Here is a 15892-nt window from a genome sequence, read left to right on the forward strand (position 1 = left end):
TATAAAACAAGAAAATAATCCTTTCCTTATTTTCATTCAGCTAAACAAGATGGAAGTACCTGTCGCTTGGCGTAAGATTGATATAATCAGGGAAGCCCGGAGCACTCAAGTTAATTTCTTTGATGATGACGATAATCGACAAGTTCTAGAGGAGATTTTCTTTCTAAAGAGACTACAGACAATTAAAGAATTTTTCAGACTCTGTGGTACATTTTCTAAAACTTTGTCAGGTAAATATGCATGAATGTAAAAGAAACCATTTTTGTTTCATAGCAATAGGAAACCTCCCTGTTCTACACGTTTTTACCTGTGATCTGAGTACAGAATGAAATTAATCTGTATTTTTGTAACTTACATATTTTAAGATGCTAGTGTCTAGAACAGGGGTCTCAAACACGTGGCCCGCTGGGTTCTTCCCTGCAGCCCACCAAGCTCCACACGACTTCTGTTCCCTCCCCAGCGTGCCACGTCCCCAGCCTACCTCCAAGCCAGGGGTGGGCAAACTACAGCCCCAGGCCAGATCCGGCCCATGGATTTGCCAACCCTGTGGTGCTGAGGGCCCCACGCCACTCCGGGAAGTGGCTGGCACCACTTCCCTGCAGTCCCGGGGGAACGGGGAGCAGAGAACTCCGTGAGCTGTTTTTGCCTGTGGTTATCTCCCCTGAAGCTCCCATTGGCCAGGAACGGGGAAGCGCCTGGTTGCCTACCCTGGCCCCGGTGCGCACCCCTGCCACCCTGGAGCCCCTCAAGTTAAGTAGCGCTGGGCCGGAACCCCAAACCCCTGCTGCACCCCAACTCCCTGCCCTGAGCCCCCTGCCTGCACCCCAACCCCTGCCACACCCCACACTCCCTCCTGCACCCCAACCCCCTGCCCTGAGCCCCCTGCCTGCACCCCAACCCCCTGCCACACCCCGCACTCCCTCCTGCACCGCAACTCCCTGCACCCCAACCCCCTGCCACACCCCGCACTCCCGCCTGCACCCCAACTCCCTGCCCTGAGCCCCCTGCCTGCACCCCAACCCCCTGCCACACCCCGCACTCCCGCCTGCACCCCAACCCCCTGCCCTGAGCCCCCTGCCTGCACCCCAACCCCTGTCACACCCCGCACTCCCTCCTGCACCCCAACTCCCTGCCCTGAGCCCCCTGCTGCACCCCGTGGGCAGGGGTGGGGATGGAGTCAGGGGCGGGGGCAGCGGCCCTCAGGCCAATGTATGAGTCCTCATGTTGCCCTCCTGGTGATTCGAGTTTGAGACCCCGGTCTAGAAAATAAATGTAAATTCTGTCATGTAATAATGTTGTTGTCTGTGCAGAAAATAAATGAAATTTTTCTAGATACACAAAATGTTTATATGAAATATTGTTTATTTTTTAAAGGATCAAGTTCACTTGAAGATCAGAACACAGTAAATGGACCTGTGCAAATTGTCAATGTGAAAGCTCTTTATAGAAATTCTTGTTTTAGTGAAGACCAAATGGCCAAACCTATAAAGGCATTTACAGCAGATTTTGTGAGACAGCTTTTAATTGGCCTTCCAAATCAAGCCTTGGGGCTTACCTTGTGCAGTTTCATCAGTGCTCTGGGTGTGGATATCATTGCTCAAGTAGAGGCTAAGGACTTTGGAGCAGAAAGCAAAGTTTCTGTGGATGACCTGTGTAAGAAAGCTGTAGAACACAATATCCAAATTGGCAAGTTCTCACAGTTGGTCATGAACAGGGCAACAGTATTGGCCAGTTCATATGACACAGCATGGAAGAAACATGATTTAGTGCGCAGACTTGAAACCAGTATTTCTTCTTGCAAGACTAGCCTTCAGAGGGTGCAATTGCATATTGCCATGTTCCAGGTAAAACCATATGTAAACTCTTTCCAAAATTGTTCATCTAAAAATATGCTTCAGTTATGTCATGCAGGTACATAAAATGCATATTGCTTGTGGAGTGTATAATGAATGTTGGTGGTTTTTAGTAAATTTAATTTAGTTTTCAGTTTTTAAATTTTGTTTAATACACAGATGTGGAAGAATAGCGTAGCATGCTGGTGGTAGCTTGTGGAGCTAGCTGCTCTCAAGGGTGCAGACATGACCATTTGTAATTTAAGTTTTGGAAATAACCATATATAAACCAGTGTCTGGCTATGCCAGAAGAAGGACCAGAGACACTGGATGTGTTTTATATAGGCCATAAATGTATTTTTAAATGTCTGGGAGTACCCGACAGATACAAGTGTATGGTGCAGGTAATTCCGTAATTATTTCAGTGTGTACCCGGGAGGCTTCCATCAGCCCTCTCCCTTACCCATTGTGGTCCTCAAGCAACCCGCAGCTTGGACCTCCCCTTCCCCTCTCTGAATAGGGGTAAGAGAGGCTGTAAAGGGAGGGGATTTGGCTTCCTGCGGTACCAGTCGTAGGAGCCCCAACCCCACCCCCTCTCTTTCCCACTCCTTTAAAGGATATCTCCTTTAAATCTTTTACTGATCCATTTGATCTGATCTCTCTATCCCTTCCCGACGGTGTACCTGCACTGGACATCTGTCCCATATTCACATAATGAGTTGCAACATCATAGTCTAATTCCTTTTCCTGTTTGCCCAACTAAGCCTCTCCCCACCCCAAACCAGCTGTGTGGAAGGCGGAAAAACCCACTTGTCCAGTCTGGTGATGAGGGGAAAGTTCCGTTTCAGCCTCCCGAGAAAGGAGGAACTAGTGCAGTGCCCACAGTGAAAAATCCACACCCGAGTGACATATTTACACCAACCCAATCCTTTGTGTAGATAGCGCTCTCTTGACAAGAGAGCTTCTCCCATCGACATAGCTACCATCTCTTGGGGAGGTGGATTAACTCTGCCAATGGGAGAAGCTCTCCCATCAGCATAGTAGCATCTTCACTGAGTGCTAAACAGCACAGCTGCACCGCTGTATGTGAAGACAAGCCCTTAATGATTTCTGCTATGTAGATATTTGGTTGAGTGTAGTATTGTGATAAGTCTTCCTTTTGGAATGTTTTGTATGTTTTAGAAAAGTGGAGTAGGAAATTGTTTTTTATTTTAAATGTAAATGAGTTGTTTTTAAAAATAATAAGCAATAACAATTAAAACATTAATTGCTAAACTGTTTCATAGATGTCTTCTCAAATATTCTGTTTTTTAACCTGTGATGGGTTAAAAAAAAAAGTATAAAGTGTAATCCGTTTTCCTTTAGATTAAGGGTACATAGATAAATATTTTTCTGAAGGGTTAATAATAAATGGTTAATTTAGTCCAACAGGACAGTACATTATTTATATCCATGGCATATAACCATCTGTATCACTTTCTATTGATGTTCATAACTATCTATAATGCCTGCTGCTTATATCTGTAACATATTTGCCATTTATTAATTGTTTAACCCTTTATAAATATATCCTTGATATAAAATGTAACCATGATGTTAGAATTAATGTCGTCTTATAAAAGTTTAACATTTTTGAAAGAAATGATATAAACTTCAATACAAATATTTTTTCTGAAAAAGTGGCAGCATGAAGATCTCCTTATCAGTCGCCCACAAGCCATGTCCATTACTCCTCCGCCCCGTTCTGCAATTTTAGCCAGCATGAAAAAGAAACTTCATACGCTCAGCCAGATCGAAGCTTCAATTGGAACAGTTCAGGTATTTTCTTTTTTTGGGTGTGTTTTTGCAGCATGTATAAATGTGAATTCTTTCTCATTGTGTGGACTGCGTTAGTACATTCCAGAAGTGTCCACCTCTTGCTCACCATAATTCTGGATATTAGCCAATGTGCGCTAACATCTTTTACCTGGCCTTGTTAGTCTGAGTTGCCTTTCTCTGTCCCACCTTTTGCGTAGTTATTCCATTACTTCATCCCTCTGCCTCAGCAGACACAGCATTCTCTGCTTGGGATGGCAGGAGATTTGCTCTATGACTAAATACCCAGGTATACAAAGCATCCTTCTCCTGAAGGCTGAGACACTTATCCTTCAAGAGGAAGGGTAGTCCCATGGGTAGAGTTTTGGGTTTTTTTAAACCAAAGTCTTTGTGTTTTTTTGCAATTTTTTGGTTGATCATTTTCTCAATATAGGAGAAGCTAGCAGCACTTGAAGCAAGCATTGAGCAGCGTTTGAAATGGGCAGGAGGTGCCAATCCTGCATTGGCCCCAGTCCTACAAGATTTTGATGCCACTATTGCTGAAAGAAGAAACCTTGTCCTTAAAGAAAGTCAAAGAGCAAGTCAGGTACTATAAGCTATTTCACTGAAAGTTTTGTTCAGCCCTACTACAGGTAGGGTTTGGAAAATCTCTGGTGCCAGTAAGGGCAGTTGACTATTTTTGGGAATTCCAACTGCTTTTAAATTAGAAAAATTTATATAATGTTACTGCCCATGAATTGACACAGTTGTTACTACTGCCTGCTTTGAGTGCTCTTGTCTAGAAGTAGACTTGCAGATAAAAGCCTTGAAGCTTCATTGTGTTTTTATTTGATGTAATATGCAATTTAATTGGGGTGGTTCTCATTTTTTCTACTTTGTAGGTTACTTTCCTCTGCAGTAACATAATTCATTTTGAAAGTTTACGCACTAGAACAGCAGAAGCCTTGAGTCTTGATACTGCATTGTTTGAACTTATCAAACGTTGTCAACAAATGTGTTCATTTGCATCACAGTTTAACAGTTCAGTCTCTGACCTGGAGCTACGTTTACTTCAGAGAGTGGTGAGTAAAGTTAATGGGGGAGACGGATTGTAAAACACAACATAATTACCAAACTATGAATGGCTTCTCCACTTCATTTTCACTTACTAGTTTTGTGTGCTGGTTTTAGCAAGTAAAGGGTATTGGGTTAAATTCATTTAGCAGTAAACATAAAATGGAAGTACTTGTATAGTAAATTATTGTATCTAGATGGAGCTTAAAATTTTCTTTTTTCAGGGCACCAATCTTGAACATCCTATTGGTAGCTCTGAATGGCATCTCTCAGCTCACAAACAACTAACCCAGGACATGTCTACGCAGAGGGCAGTGCAAACAGAGAAAGAACAGCAGATAGAAACAGTTTGTGAAACAATTCAGAATCTGGTTGATAGTATTAAAACTGTGCTCACTGGTCACAACAGACAACTTGGAGATGTCAAACATCTGCTGAAAGCCATGGCAAAGGTAATGCCCAAAATTTCCATTGTTTTGTTACAGAAGACCTACCTAGTGTTCAAGGAAAAAAAAATTAACAGGGTATTCATGTTAGGCTACCTCATGGTTTCCCCTAAAATTAAATATTTAATAATGGTGATTCCTGCTCACGTACATAGGGTTGAACCGATTAACACTTTGAAATCAAAGAAATTTTACTCAAGGGTATATTGAGTAAAGGGGTTCAGGTCGGAGTGATACAGGTTGATCAGATATTGGTAGACCTAAAGCTTGCCTTTTTTGTAAGTATGTCTCTGTTTCTGTTTTAATCCACACGCGCGCACAAACCTTTTTAAAATGCTGGACATGTCCAACATTTCCTTTTCAAGTTAGATAAATCTGAAGAAAAATTTTCTTATATTGAAATTACAGTCACTTATGTACATGGTGTTCATAGGAAAACCCATCAAAGGCTGTAGAGGCAGGGCAACTGCTAAGCTTTTCTAAGATACAGAACAAAGCAAACATGAATCTTAACGCCTAGTTTCTTTGTTTATAGGATGAAGAAGCTGCTCTGGCAGATGGTGAAGATGTTCCCTATGAGAATAGTGTTAGGCAGTTCTTGGGTGAATATAAATCATGGCAAGACAATATTCAGACAGTTTTGTTTACATTAGTTCAAGCTATGGGTCAGGTCCGCAATCAGGAGCATGTTGAAATGCTGCAGGAAATAACTCCCACCCTGAAAGAACTCAAAACACAGAGTCAAAGGTAAAGCTATATCTTTTGTATGGTTGTAGAGAATTTTCTTTTCTGTTTACATATGTAAATAAATCCAGACACACATACCATTCTAGTTCTTTTCCAGTCTGTTTGCAGAATTTCACTTCATTTTTACTCAGGTTTTCATTTGGGATTTTCAAGTAGCATACTATAGCTGAATGTATAAATATTTGTATTGACTTTATTATGTTTCCTAGTGTCTACAATAATCTAGTGAGTTTTGCATCACCCTTAGTCACGGATACATCAAATGAATGTTCAAGCCCAACATCAGCTACTACATATCAGCCAACCTTTGCTGCAGGTAACATTTGGGAAAGTATCAAATCAAACATGATGGAGAATTTTTTAGCAAAAATAAATAGAAAAATAAAGAACTAAATCTCTACAGGTGTACTGTTTTGGCACACTTACTACACCTATTTCTGAAAGAGAAAAAAATCAAACTTGGTGGAACAGGTATTTCTCACAGACTACGTGTGTGTATACCAAGTTTTAATTAAAAATATTAGTTTTATCCAAATTCAGTTTGAACTGTTAGTCTGAAAGGACAGTTCTTAAATAGCTGATCGAATTTTCATTCAGACTTTCCAAATTTTTGTCGGGGTTGAAAATAAGCATGACAAATTCTATACTAAAGGATAATTTTTTTTGAAAATTAACATTGATCTGCCTTGTAAACCATTTCTACAGCTTCCTTCAGTCCATTCTGCACGCACAGTTCAATAGTAATGTACATTCACAGCAGGTGTGTGTGCTGTAGGCATATGGAGGTGACTGCAAGCAACTTAGACCAGGCTGTCACACAAATGGCCCAGTTAAGAAAAGTTTCTGGAGTGCCACGTTCTCCTCAGGCCTCTGAAGTAGAGGAGCATATGGAGAAAAGGTGGATGGGAAACCAAAAGGCCAGTAATCTGCTTAGCTAGTAAAGGTGAAGCTGCCTTGAGAGACAGGTAGCTCCAGGCTGGGTGCAGAAGAAAGAAGGGGAGGAGGGAAAGATCATAGTAGCTGGAGAGAGGAGATGAAAAAGGCAAAATCAGAGACTTAAGGGGCAGAAGAGAGCAGTATGCCGAGGCTAATGCAGCTATTTAGTAGTTGGACAGGATTTGTGAATGGGATGAGAAGGCCAATTTACAATTTAAAAAAAAAAATCTATTTAGTGTCAGGAATCCAAATCCCAGGACAATGGAGTTGAATTTGCTTATTCATTCATATGCTAGTTGTTAATTGGAATACCCTGGCTGCTAATCATCTCCCAGGAACTTGTTTTAGAGAACTAGCAAGTTACTGACCTGTTTATATATATTTCCTCTTATTTAGAATTTTAATTTTTACATTTAAATTTGAGTGTAAAAACAAATCAGTTTTAGTAATACTTTTCTACATTCTGTTGCTCAAATGATTAAACATGATCTTTACAGCTGTGCGTAGCAATACAGGACAGAAGACCCAGCCAGAGGTCATGTCGCAGAATGCAAGAAAGCCAGTTCAGAAAAATCTTGCTACGTCAGCAGATACGCCTCCAAGCACAGTTCCAGGAACTGGCAAAAGTGTCGCCTGTAGTCCTAAAAAGGCCGTCAGGGACCCGAAAACAGGAAAGGGTAAATAGTGGAGTAAAAATTGTTGTAAAATGTGTTAACGTGCTTCTATATGTACGGTTAAATGTAGCTGATTGTTTGAATTTGCATTTTTAGCAGTGCAAGAAAGGAATTCATATGCAGTTAGTGTGTGGAAGCGAGTCAAAGCCAAGTTAGAGGGTCGAGATGTGGATCCCAACAGGAGAATGTCTGTTGCTGAACAGGTGAGTTGAATTTCGTAAAAGTTTAAGTAACAGTCCTTGTTAACAATACTTGTCAATAAATTATCAATTTACTTATTTATCTTTCGTTAAAGCTTGACTGCAAAACTGAAACCTACAGTGAGTGGTTTTAGGATTGGTTAATCCACATTGGAATATTGTGCTCTGTCCTGGTTGTTTAATGGAAAAGAGGGTCAGTGGGACTGATAAAATGGGAAGCAGTATTGCTACACTAGATCTAGTTTGGGAGAGCAGGAAGAGGGGCGTGTGATAGTGAACAACAAATTAGACGTGCCTTTGCAATACAATGTGGGAGCAAAAGCACCCACGGCAAGTTTAGGTTATATATGAAACCTTTCCTGAAACTTTGTTTAATAGGCAGCAGGTTTAAAACAAACAAAAGAAAGTACTTCACACAACACAGTCAATCTATGGAACTTGTTTCCAGGGGATGTTGTGAAGACCAAAACTATAGCAGGGTTCAAAAAAGAATTAGATAAGTTCATGGAGGATAGGTCCACCAATGACTATTAGCCAAGGTGGTCCATCAATGACTATTAGCCAACACCATGCTCTGGGTGTCCCTAGCCTCTGACCGCCGGAAGTTGGGAGTAGACGACAGAGGATTGATTGCTTGTTCTGTTCATTCCTTCCGAAGCACCTGGCATTGGCTACTGTCGGAACACAAGATACTGGGCTAGATGGTCCATTGGTCTGATCCTGTATAGCTGTTCTTATGTAAATTTGTATGAATAAATTAATTGAGTATTTAAAGTTTACTTAGAAATTCCCTACAAAAGTTTCTAAATGTTAAGGCCTAGTTAGGAAGTACTTTTAACAGTTAACTATGATATGAAAATGCATTCAGTTGCACTAGTTTTAATTTATTTATTTGTCTCTTTAATAGGTTGACTTTGTGATTAAGGAAGCAACTAATCTAGATAACTTGGCTCAGCTGTATGAAGGTTGGACAGCCTGGGTATGAATAGGAAGAAAGCAGATCAGTCTGGTTCAGCAACGTCAGACATCCACCAGAATCAACTCGGCCTCAGGCATCCATAGCTGCACCACAGTCGGTGGTGATGCATACTGGGGCTTCATCTGAGGAAACCTAGGAAATCTCGGTGCACTGGGAAGTGAATCCTGCAGGATAGCTGCACTCAGGGATATGCTAAACACAATGGTCTGCAACCCCCCCAGGGTCAAGGGTGAAAGCTCACCGCCTGAACAACACGGTTGTCTTTCTGCTACAGAAGAACTGCAAACGTGTCAGGGGGTTAGCTGCAGAAAAGAAATCGGAATGCTACAAACCGCGGAGTGATTGGAACTCAATTCCACCTGACCCTGTGAACAATTCAGGAAACATCAAACCCTGTTCAAAGAAAAACAGAAAAATGGGGCCGTGAAGAAATCACAGCAAAGGGAGATTTGATGCATTTAGATTCTTGTTACTCTTGTTGGTTGGCAACAGTGCTGGTTGAGTTGACCAGTTAGTATAAAAAAGGCTACAAGATATGAACTTCAGAAATGGACTGAAAGCAAAGAGCTGTATCAGATACACACTACATTGGAAGAACTTCTGAGATAGAAGAAAAAGCCTTTTGTGTCTTCCCCTTTTTTTCCTCCTCTTGTCCCGCCCCCTTGGCTTATTCTTGTAGTTTAAGGTGTACTTCCAATATACTTTTTATTTCAATCCTTGTATTTCAGAGTTTAGTCAAATTAACAACATAATTTTTGTTTGGTAAACAGGAAATTTTCCAAAAGCACTGAAAATATTGAACATTCATTGATTATTTCTGAGTTGGCTGATCAAATGCAAAATGTAATTTTGGTTACTTTAAAATCATTTCTGTGATTTTTATCATGTACAGTTTCTCAAGATTGTCACTGTGCATTTAAAAGTAATGAATCTAGCAGGCATTTGATTTAATGTGCACTTCCCTCTGCTTGCAGTGTACACTTTTTTGTAATTCAGAATTGTCCCTCAAATCTCATTCTACTGTGATTGCTGTAGTTTCTTTGGTAAAATGTAGCGAATCCAATGTAATCTTTACCTTTTTAAAAACCAGGATAGAGTATCTAGTAGAGTTTTACATTGTTGATGACAGATAAACAAACAATAAAGTGCTGTTCTGGTGGAGGTAGAGTGATATGCTTTTTAATTCACTTTCTTAATACTTTAATTTACACTTGTAAATTATTGTGCTTCAGTTTACTGTGGTTTTCAGGACCTATACATATAATATTAAAATGAAGGACTATCCAATTTTTGTTCAACTCATTTGAAAAGATTTGTGCAAAGTAATTTTTGCTTTGCCATAGGACTTCACTAGATGGTTCAATAATGCATTGATGATTAATATCTTACCATCAAGATTTACTTAAATTCAGCTTTGCACTCAAAGTGTGGTTATGGTCGGAAAAGTTTCTATAAAAATGGCATCTACTTAACAGATCTACATCCAGGTTGTACTGTCATATCTGCCTATTGACTAAAATATTTTTTCCACTGGTTTATTCTTTAGACTATATTGACTATGCCATACTATGGAAGAGAAGAGCTGGTTCTTTTTCTGGCTCATGCACTTAGCACAATTCTGTTCCAATTACAGAATCTATTACTAGTGGTGATGTCCAAGACTGAAAGCACATTGCTTGACTCTCTGATCCCAGATTCTCTACTTGTAAACTTAGCAAATTTGGTATAAAAGCCATTAAAAGATGATAAACTTGGAATTCCATTTTAGTCACTTAGAACTTTAGAACTTGTGCCATTTTAGCCACTTTTCAGAGTAAAAACACACTTTAAATACTGAGCTACCCAAAATGATTTTTTTAAATCAAAATTTAATCATAATTAAATATCTTGAGCCAAGTTCACCACTTGCATGAGCTGACACAATTTTCATTGACGTTAATAGAGTTGCACTTGCTTCTGTGAGTGGAGAGCTTAGTCCTTTAGCTAGAGTAGTGATTATCAAATAACACAAAGTAACTGGCATAGTAACAGAAGAACATACATTATTTTACATATTTACCATGTGTTACCTGTTCTGCCTTCTCCGTAGGTCCTAGGCAGATCTGCGTTCACTCTCCTTTTGCCAATCTTTCATGGACGTACGCTTGAAGTGTAAGATATTCAAACAAAACTATGGCCTTTTATGCATTCTGATTGCCTGACTAGGTGTAGAGAAGTCACAGGCTATGTTTATTGACAAATGCATTCCAATATCAATGCTTTTGAAACTCTCTGCCATGACATGTATTGCAAGAAATACAGTGTTTGAATGTTAAAGCAAAGAAAATTCGTATGCCTAACAAGACACTCACACTGTTAGTCCATTTTACTTTTTCTCCACTTTAAAATAACCTTACAATCTGTATTGGAGCACCATAGTAATAAGACTGTATTATACATGCTGTTTTATTTCTTGGAAGCTGGGGGAGGGGAGGGTTAATGCACTCGCCTGTGGCTCATGTATTATACCTCTGCCATCCAGAAATGAAACGCTTGTGTGGAGATGGGTTCTTTACTGCCTAACTGAATAAAGTTTAAAAAGAAAATCAGCTTGTATTCTTGGTTTCCTTCTGTGGTATTCTAAATTACTTCTGTTTTTGTAAGTTGTAGGGAGAGGAACAAAATTAAATCATCTTAAATAGCCAGCAAGTGCCAGATGTAGGCCTTTAGAATTAAGCATATGTGTAACTTTGGCTTCAGTAGGACTTCTCACATGCTAAGTTTTTGTAGTATTGGAGCCTCAACGAATTAGGGTTGTAAACATTTTTCTTGGTAAATATGCAGATTCAATATAAAGTTAGGAAAACCTAAAGGGCAATCTGTGTACAGTAGAATCTGCTTATAAATTAGATCTTAATAGAGAGCTTAATCTAATTACATTTTTTAAAAGATGAGACAGTTTTATGAGCTGGATGAAACCATGTTATGGGCTGAGTTTAAACCTCTATTATGGGCTGAGTTTAAACCTCTAAGCTGATGCATAAACCAGTCCTCCATTTAAGATAGTTGTAAGAGACAGTTAAGGGGTCACACCTAAAACAAAGCCTAAAAGAGTCTGCCCAGAAACTAGCACCAAGGGGGTAGAGGGATTGACTGGGTATTATGACCAAGTGGGTGTAGGTGTGGGTGTAAGAGAACACAGAAAGAAACTAGGAACAGACAAGACTGCAAGAGGAAAAAAAGCAAGAGACGAGCAATAGTCTGTGAGCACCATGTGACTCTGGAAAAAGCTAGAGAGCTTTTGGGTCTGGGTTTGTTTGTAGAGGTTTGGGGGTTGGGGCTGGTAAACTATGAAACTGCTCCTTTTTGTTCTTGGTTCCTTCTGCATTCAGAGACGTGGGACTTTGTAAATAAACAAGAATGCATCAAAGAAATGTGACTACCCCCAGTTTCTATATCCCCAGGGTCCTGAACTTTGACTAGTTGCTCAGTTCAAAAGGGGCTTCACTGTTGTCAGGAGTGGAACTCATTTTTTCAAGGCGAGAGATTGTGAGCTGGTATCCTGTTGAACCAAGATGGACCAAATAAATGTAGTTGCTTTTGGAAATCAGAAACAGCCAGCAAGATTGAAAACAAGACCTTAAACAAAAAGAAAAGGAGTACTTGTGGCACCTTAGAGACTAACCAGTTTATTTGAGCATAAGTGCTCAAATAAATTGGTTAGTCTCTAAGGTGCCACAAGTACTCCTTTTTGCGAATACAGACTAACACGGCTGCTACTCTAAGACCTAAAACAGGAACTGGAGACTTTGCCAATGGAATTAAAACAAGATCTGGAGGTTTCCCAGAAAGGGCTCAGAGATGGCTTGCAGGCTGAGATTAGATCCCTGTTGGAGCAGCAGCTACAAAGTGCCTGGACAGATTGAGGAAACCCAGCTGCAACACACCCAGGATGGAATGGTGAAACAGATTGATGAGGTGATCAATAATCTGACTGCCCTAGACTAGAAGTTTTTCCACAAAATAATGCAGACCAAAAAGGCTTTGTCCAGTTTGGAACTTGCTACCTGAGATGAACTGCAGTAAGAACGTGAGCTGAAAATTCAGCTACAGAAGGAAATCAGAGTCACTCACTGACCATAGTGGAAGATAACTACCTGAATGAGGAATTGAGCCAACCAGAAGACTTGGATAAGACCAGACATTTACAATGGTTTTCTACCCCATTTGTAAGCCACATATGCCCTGAGGGGAGAGATCAGGTTGTCTCAGCTCAAATGATGCAAAAGCCCCACTATCTTTGAGGGGAAAACTCTCTTGGAGGCTTATTTGGCTCAGTTCAACATAACTCAAATGAATGACTGGGAAGAGGGACATAAAGGGGTATTATTAGCCACCAATTTAGGTGGCCCAGCTCTGATTGTGTTGCAGAACCTACGCCCAGAAAAGAGACATTGACATTTACATTGACATAAAGCTGCCAGAGTTAGTATATCACCTGTGCATGAGCACACATGACTACTTTATTGGCACTGTGTGTGCGCACCATGAGTGCTTGTGTCAATGCACAGGTAGGTATCCCAGTGTCACTCACCACTACCTGGCACATTCTTGGGAAATTTTCACAATGCATTTTGGGGCAGAAACAAGTAGCACAGCAGTGACTAGGAGCAAGAGATCAAGTTCCCATCTTATAACTTTCTCTATCCCATAATGCCATCCAACGTTGCAACAGGGGGGAAAAAAAGGAAAGAAAGCTAACCAGTAGCCTGTGAGCACAATGACCCCCAGAGAAAGTTTTTTGGGTCTGGTGTTGGCTAATGTGGTTTGGGGAGCTGGTAAGCTAAAAAACTTATCCTTTTTTTTTTATTGGTTCCCTCTGCATACAGAGATACAGGACTTTGTACATTCCTTGTAAATAAACAAGATTGCATTAAATAAATACCGAGCTACCACCAAGTTCTGTTTCCAACTGAAAACCCACAAAGCTGTGAACTTTGATTACCCACTTGGATCAAAAAGGGCCAACAATAGCATATCTTTTGATACAAAGCCATATACATAAGTAAACTATGGAATAATCCTTTAACAAAACTGACATTCAATACCTAATTTTTCCTCAGGGCATACTAAAAGAACAGAATTATTTTCTGCAGGTTGGAAAAGCTGTTTAGCTTTGCTATGCAAAACCAGAATTAAAAATGTTATTAAAGCTAATGTTAAATTTATATAATACACAGGTTAAGAAAATAGTGTCTGTACACCGGGGCATAGTGCTTAGATTATCCACAAATACAAAGTTTGTTTTAAAAGTCATAAGATACATATAGTACATGATCAGCAATAACCCAAATTGAGGTGAATATAATTTTAACAATACAGTTTAAATATTAGAATCCGAATACTCGGGTACCTCACTCATGAAAAGTTGTACAGAGTTCGCTGTGGAAAGCCAAATATATCAATGAGTGAAGATTGTCCCTCAGTAATAGAATTTAGGGTAGCTTGTCTATTTAGAAAATACACTCCATCACGTGCACTTTCCTCAGCTAAGATAATTAGAGCCGTACTTTGTAACTCGTGAGAATTTTACCCATAGGTTTTACCTTCAGTAAACTGGCCATTAAGCCACCATTTTCAGGTCCTCGTGAATTAATTTCTCATAAAAGTTAAATTCCAAGTGGCTTTGTAGTTTTCAGTTGTAAAACAAATATTGATAGTGGAACTTTGGTACAGGAAAAAGTTACAGTACCAGTTCCAAGTCTAATGTGAATTAGCGCTATAAGTTCACATAGATGGAGGAAGTATTAGTCCAGTGGTTAGGGTGCTAACCTTGGATTTGGGAGACCTTGATTCAATTCCTTACTCTGCCTGTGTGATCTTGAATAAGTCCCTTAGTCTCTTGGTTCCCCATCTGTAAAAGGGATAATACTTCCCTACCTCAAAGGGGTGTTATTAAGATAAATACGCTACAAGATTGTGAGGTGCTCAGCTACTGTGGTAATGGGGCCCATAATATATAACCTTAAATATACTTTGATGAAACTATGATAAAAATATCACGTCATAAAACTCAAGGTAAAATTATGAAGTTGTGAACACGTTTTCCAGTAATCAAACTTGCCTTTGCTAAGCCAATATCTACTTTTTTCCTTTTCCTTTAATGCTTTGTAGGTGCTTCATGATCTTTTGCCTATTTTAGCTTTCCTTCTTGACTATCAATAGGAAAGACCCTTTAATGCAGCTGTATTAGCAACTTTACATACATTTTTAATAAAAATCATTTTTGTTGATCCCTGGTAGTTAAGTTGTCTGGAGTGCCTTGTTGGTGCTGTTTCCCATTGCATGATTGTACTGTACTGCCCTGATGGACTAATAGCTTGAAAAGCCATTACATTTTCACCAGTCTAGTCTTCAGTCTTAACATGTAAATATCCTAAAATATTTTTTAAAAGGAAAAAAACCATTCAATCTATGATTAACAGCTGTGACATCCTTTTAACCCCATAAGTGAAGATTATCAGTTTGGGGATAACATGCCCTATTACTTGTCCCCATGGTTATACAGTAATTTCTCAACTTCCTTTGAAATCTAGTCAAAATCAGGTTTTTGTAATCAATGGGGTTTTATACTAGTCTTGTAGGAAACTAAGAAAAGGTAGCATGGTCTGCTGGAGAGGCACCACGCTGGGAGTCAGGAAACCTTGGTTCTATGCTCAACCTTGCCATTAACTTACCATAGTGCCTTCCTGGCAAGTCACTTAAATTCTCTCTGACTTCCATTTCCTTATCTATAAAATGGATATAATATTTACTCTTTTTATGTGAAATGCTCTGAAATCTATAGATGAAAAGCACTATAAAAGTGCTAAGTATTACTTTTAAAAAACTCTTTGCAGCCAACAGGGTGGTAAGCAGGCATTTTGAGGGTGCACTCAAGAGCAACCTGCCAGCCTGTGTCCTGGATCCTGCTTCCTGGCATTTCTCCAACCACCTGTCCCCTCTCCTCCCTGCCTGGGCCTCTATAACTTTGGACCGTTGGGTCCTCAGCACTGTGGCTCAGGGTTATACCCTCCAGTTTTTCTGTCCCCCCTCACACCCCCCTTCCCTGTCCCTCTTCAGGGACCCCTCTCATGATAGTCTGCTTATGCAGGACGTCCATCTAAAGTACAGGGGCAGGGGTTTTTACTTCTGTTACTTTCTAATCCCAAAGGGGGGCTAAGGCCCATCC

The 15892-nt window shown here is 40.0% G+C and overlaps 1 protein-coding gene across 1 annotated transcript in view; it reads left to right on the forward strand.

Annotated features, from left to right (window-relative positions):
- Positions 1–11270, forward strand: part of SMG1 (SMG1 nonsense mediated mRNA decay associated PI3K related kinase) — a 119919-nt gene extending 108649 nt beyond the window's left edge. Inside the window, 11 exon segments of the mRNA XM_037911357.2 lie at positions 41–230; positions 1375–1844; positions 3513–3650; positions 4081–4233; positions 4529–4708; positions 4925–5152; positions 5682–5893; positions 6103–6209; positions 7327–7506; positions 7600–7706; positions 8611–11270. Of these exon segments, the coding sequence (XP_037767285.1) occupies positions 41–230; positions 1375–1844; positions 3513–3650; positions 4081–4233; positions 4529–4708; positions 4925–5152; positions 5682–5893; positions 6103–6209; positions 7327–7506; positions 7600–7706; positions 8611–8688 (2043 nt within the window). The 3' untranslated portion in view covers positions 8689–11270.
- The last annotated feature ends 4622 nt before the right edge of the window (positions 11271–15892 follow it).

The sequence above is a fragment of the Chelonia mydas genome, chromosome 10, assembly GCF_015237465.2.
Source record: "Chelonia mydas isolate rCheMyd1 chromosome 10, rCheMyd1.pri.v2, whole genome shotgun sequence".
Classification (NCBI taxonomy): Eukaryota; Metazoa; Chordata; order Testudines; family Cheloniidae; genus Chelonia; species Chelonia mydas.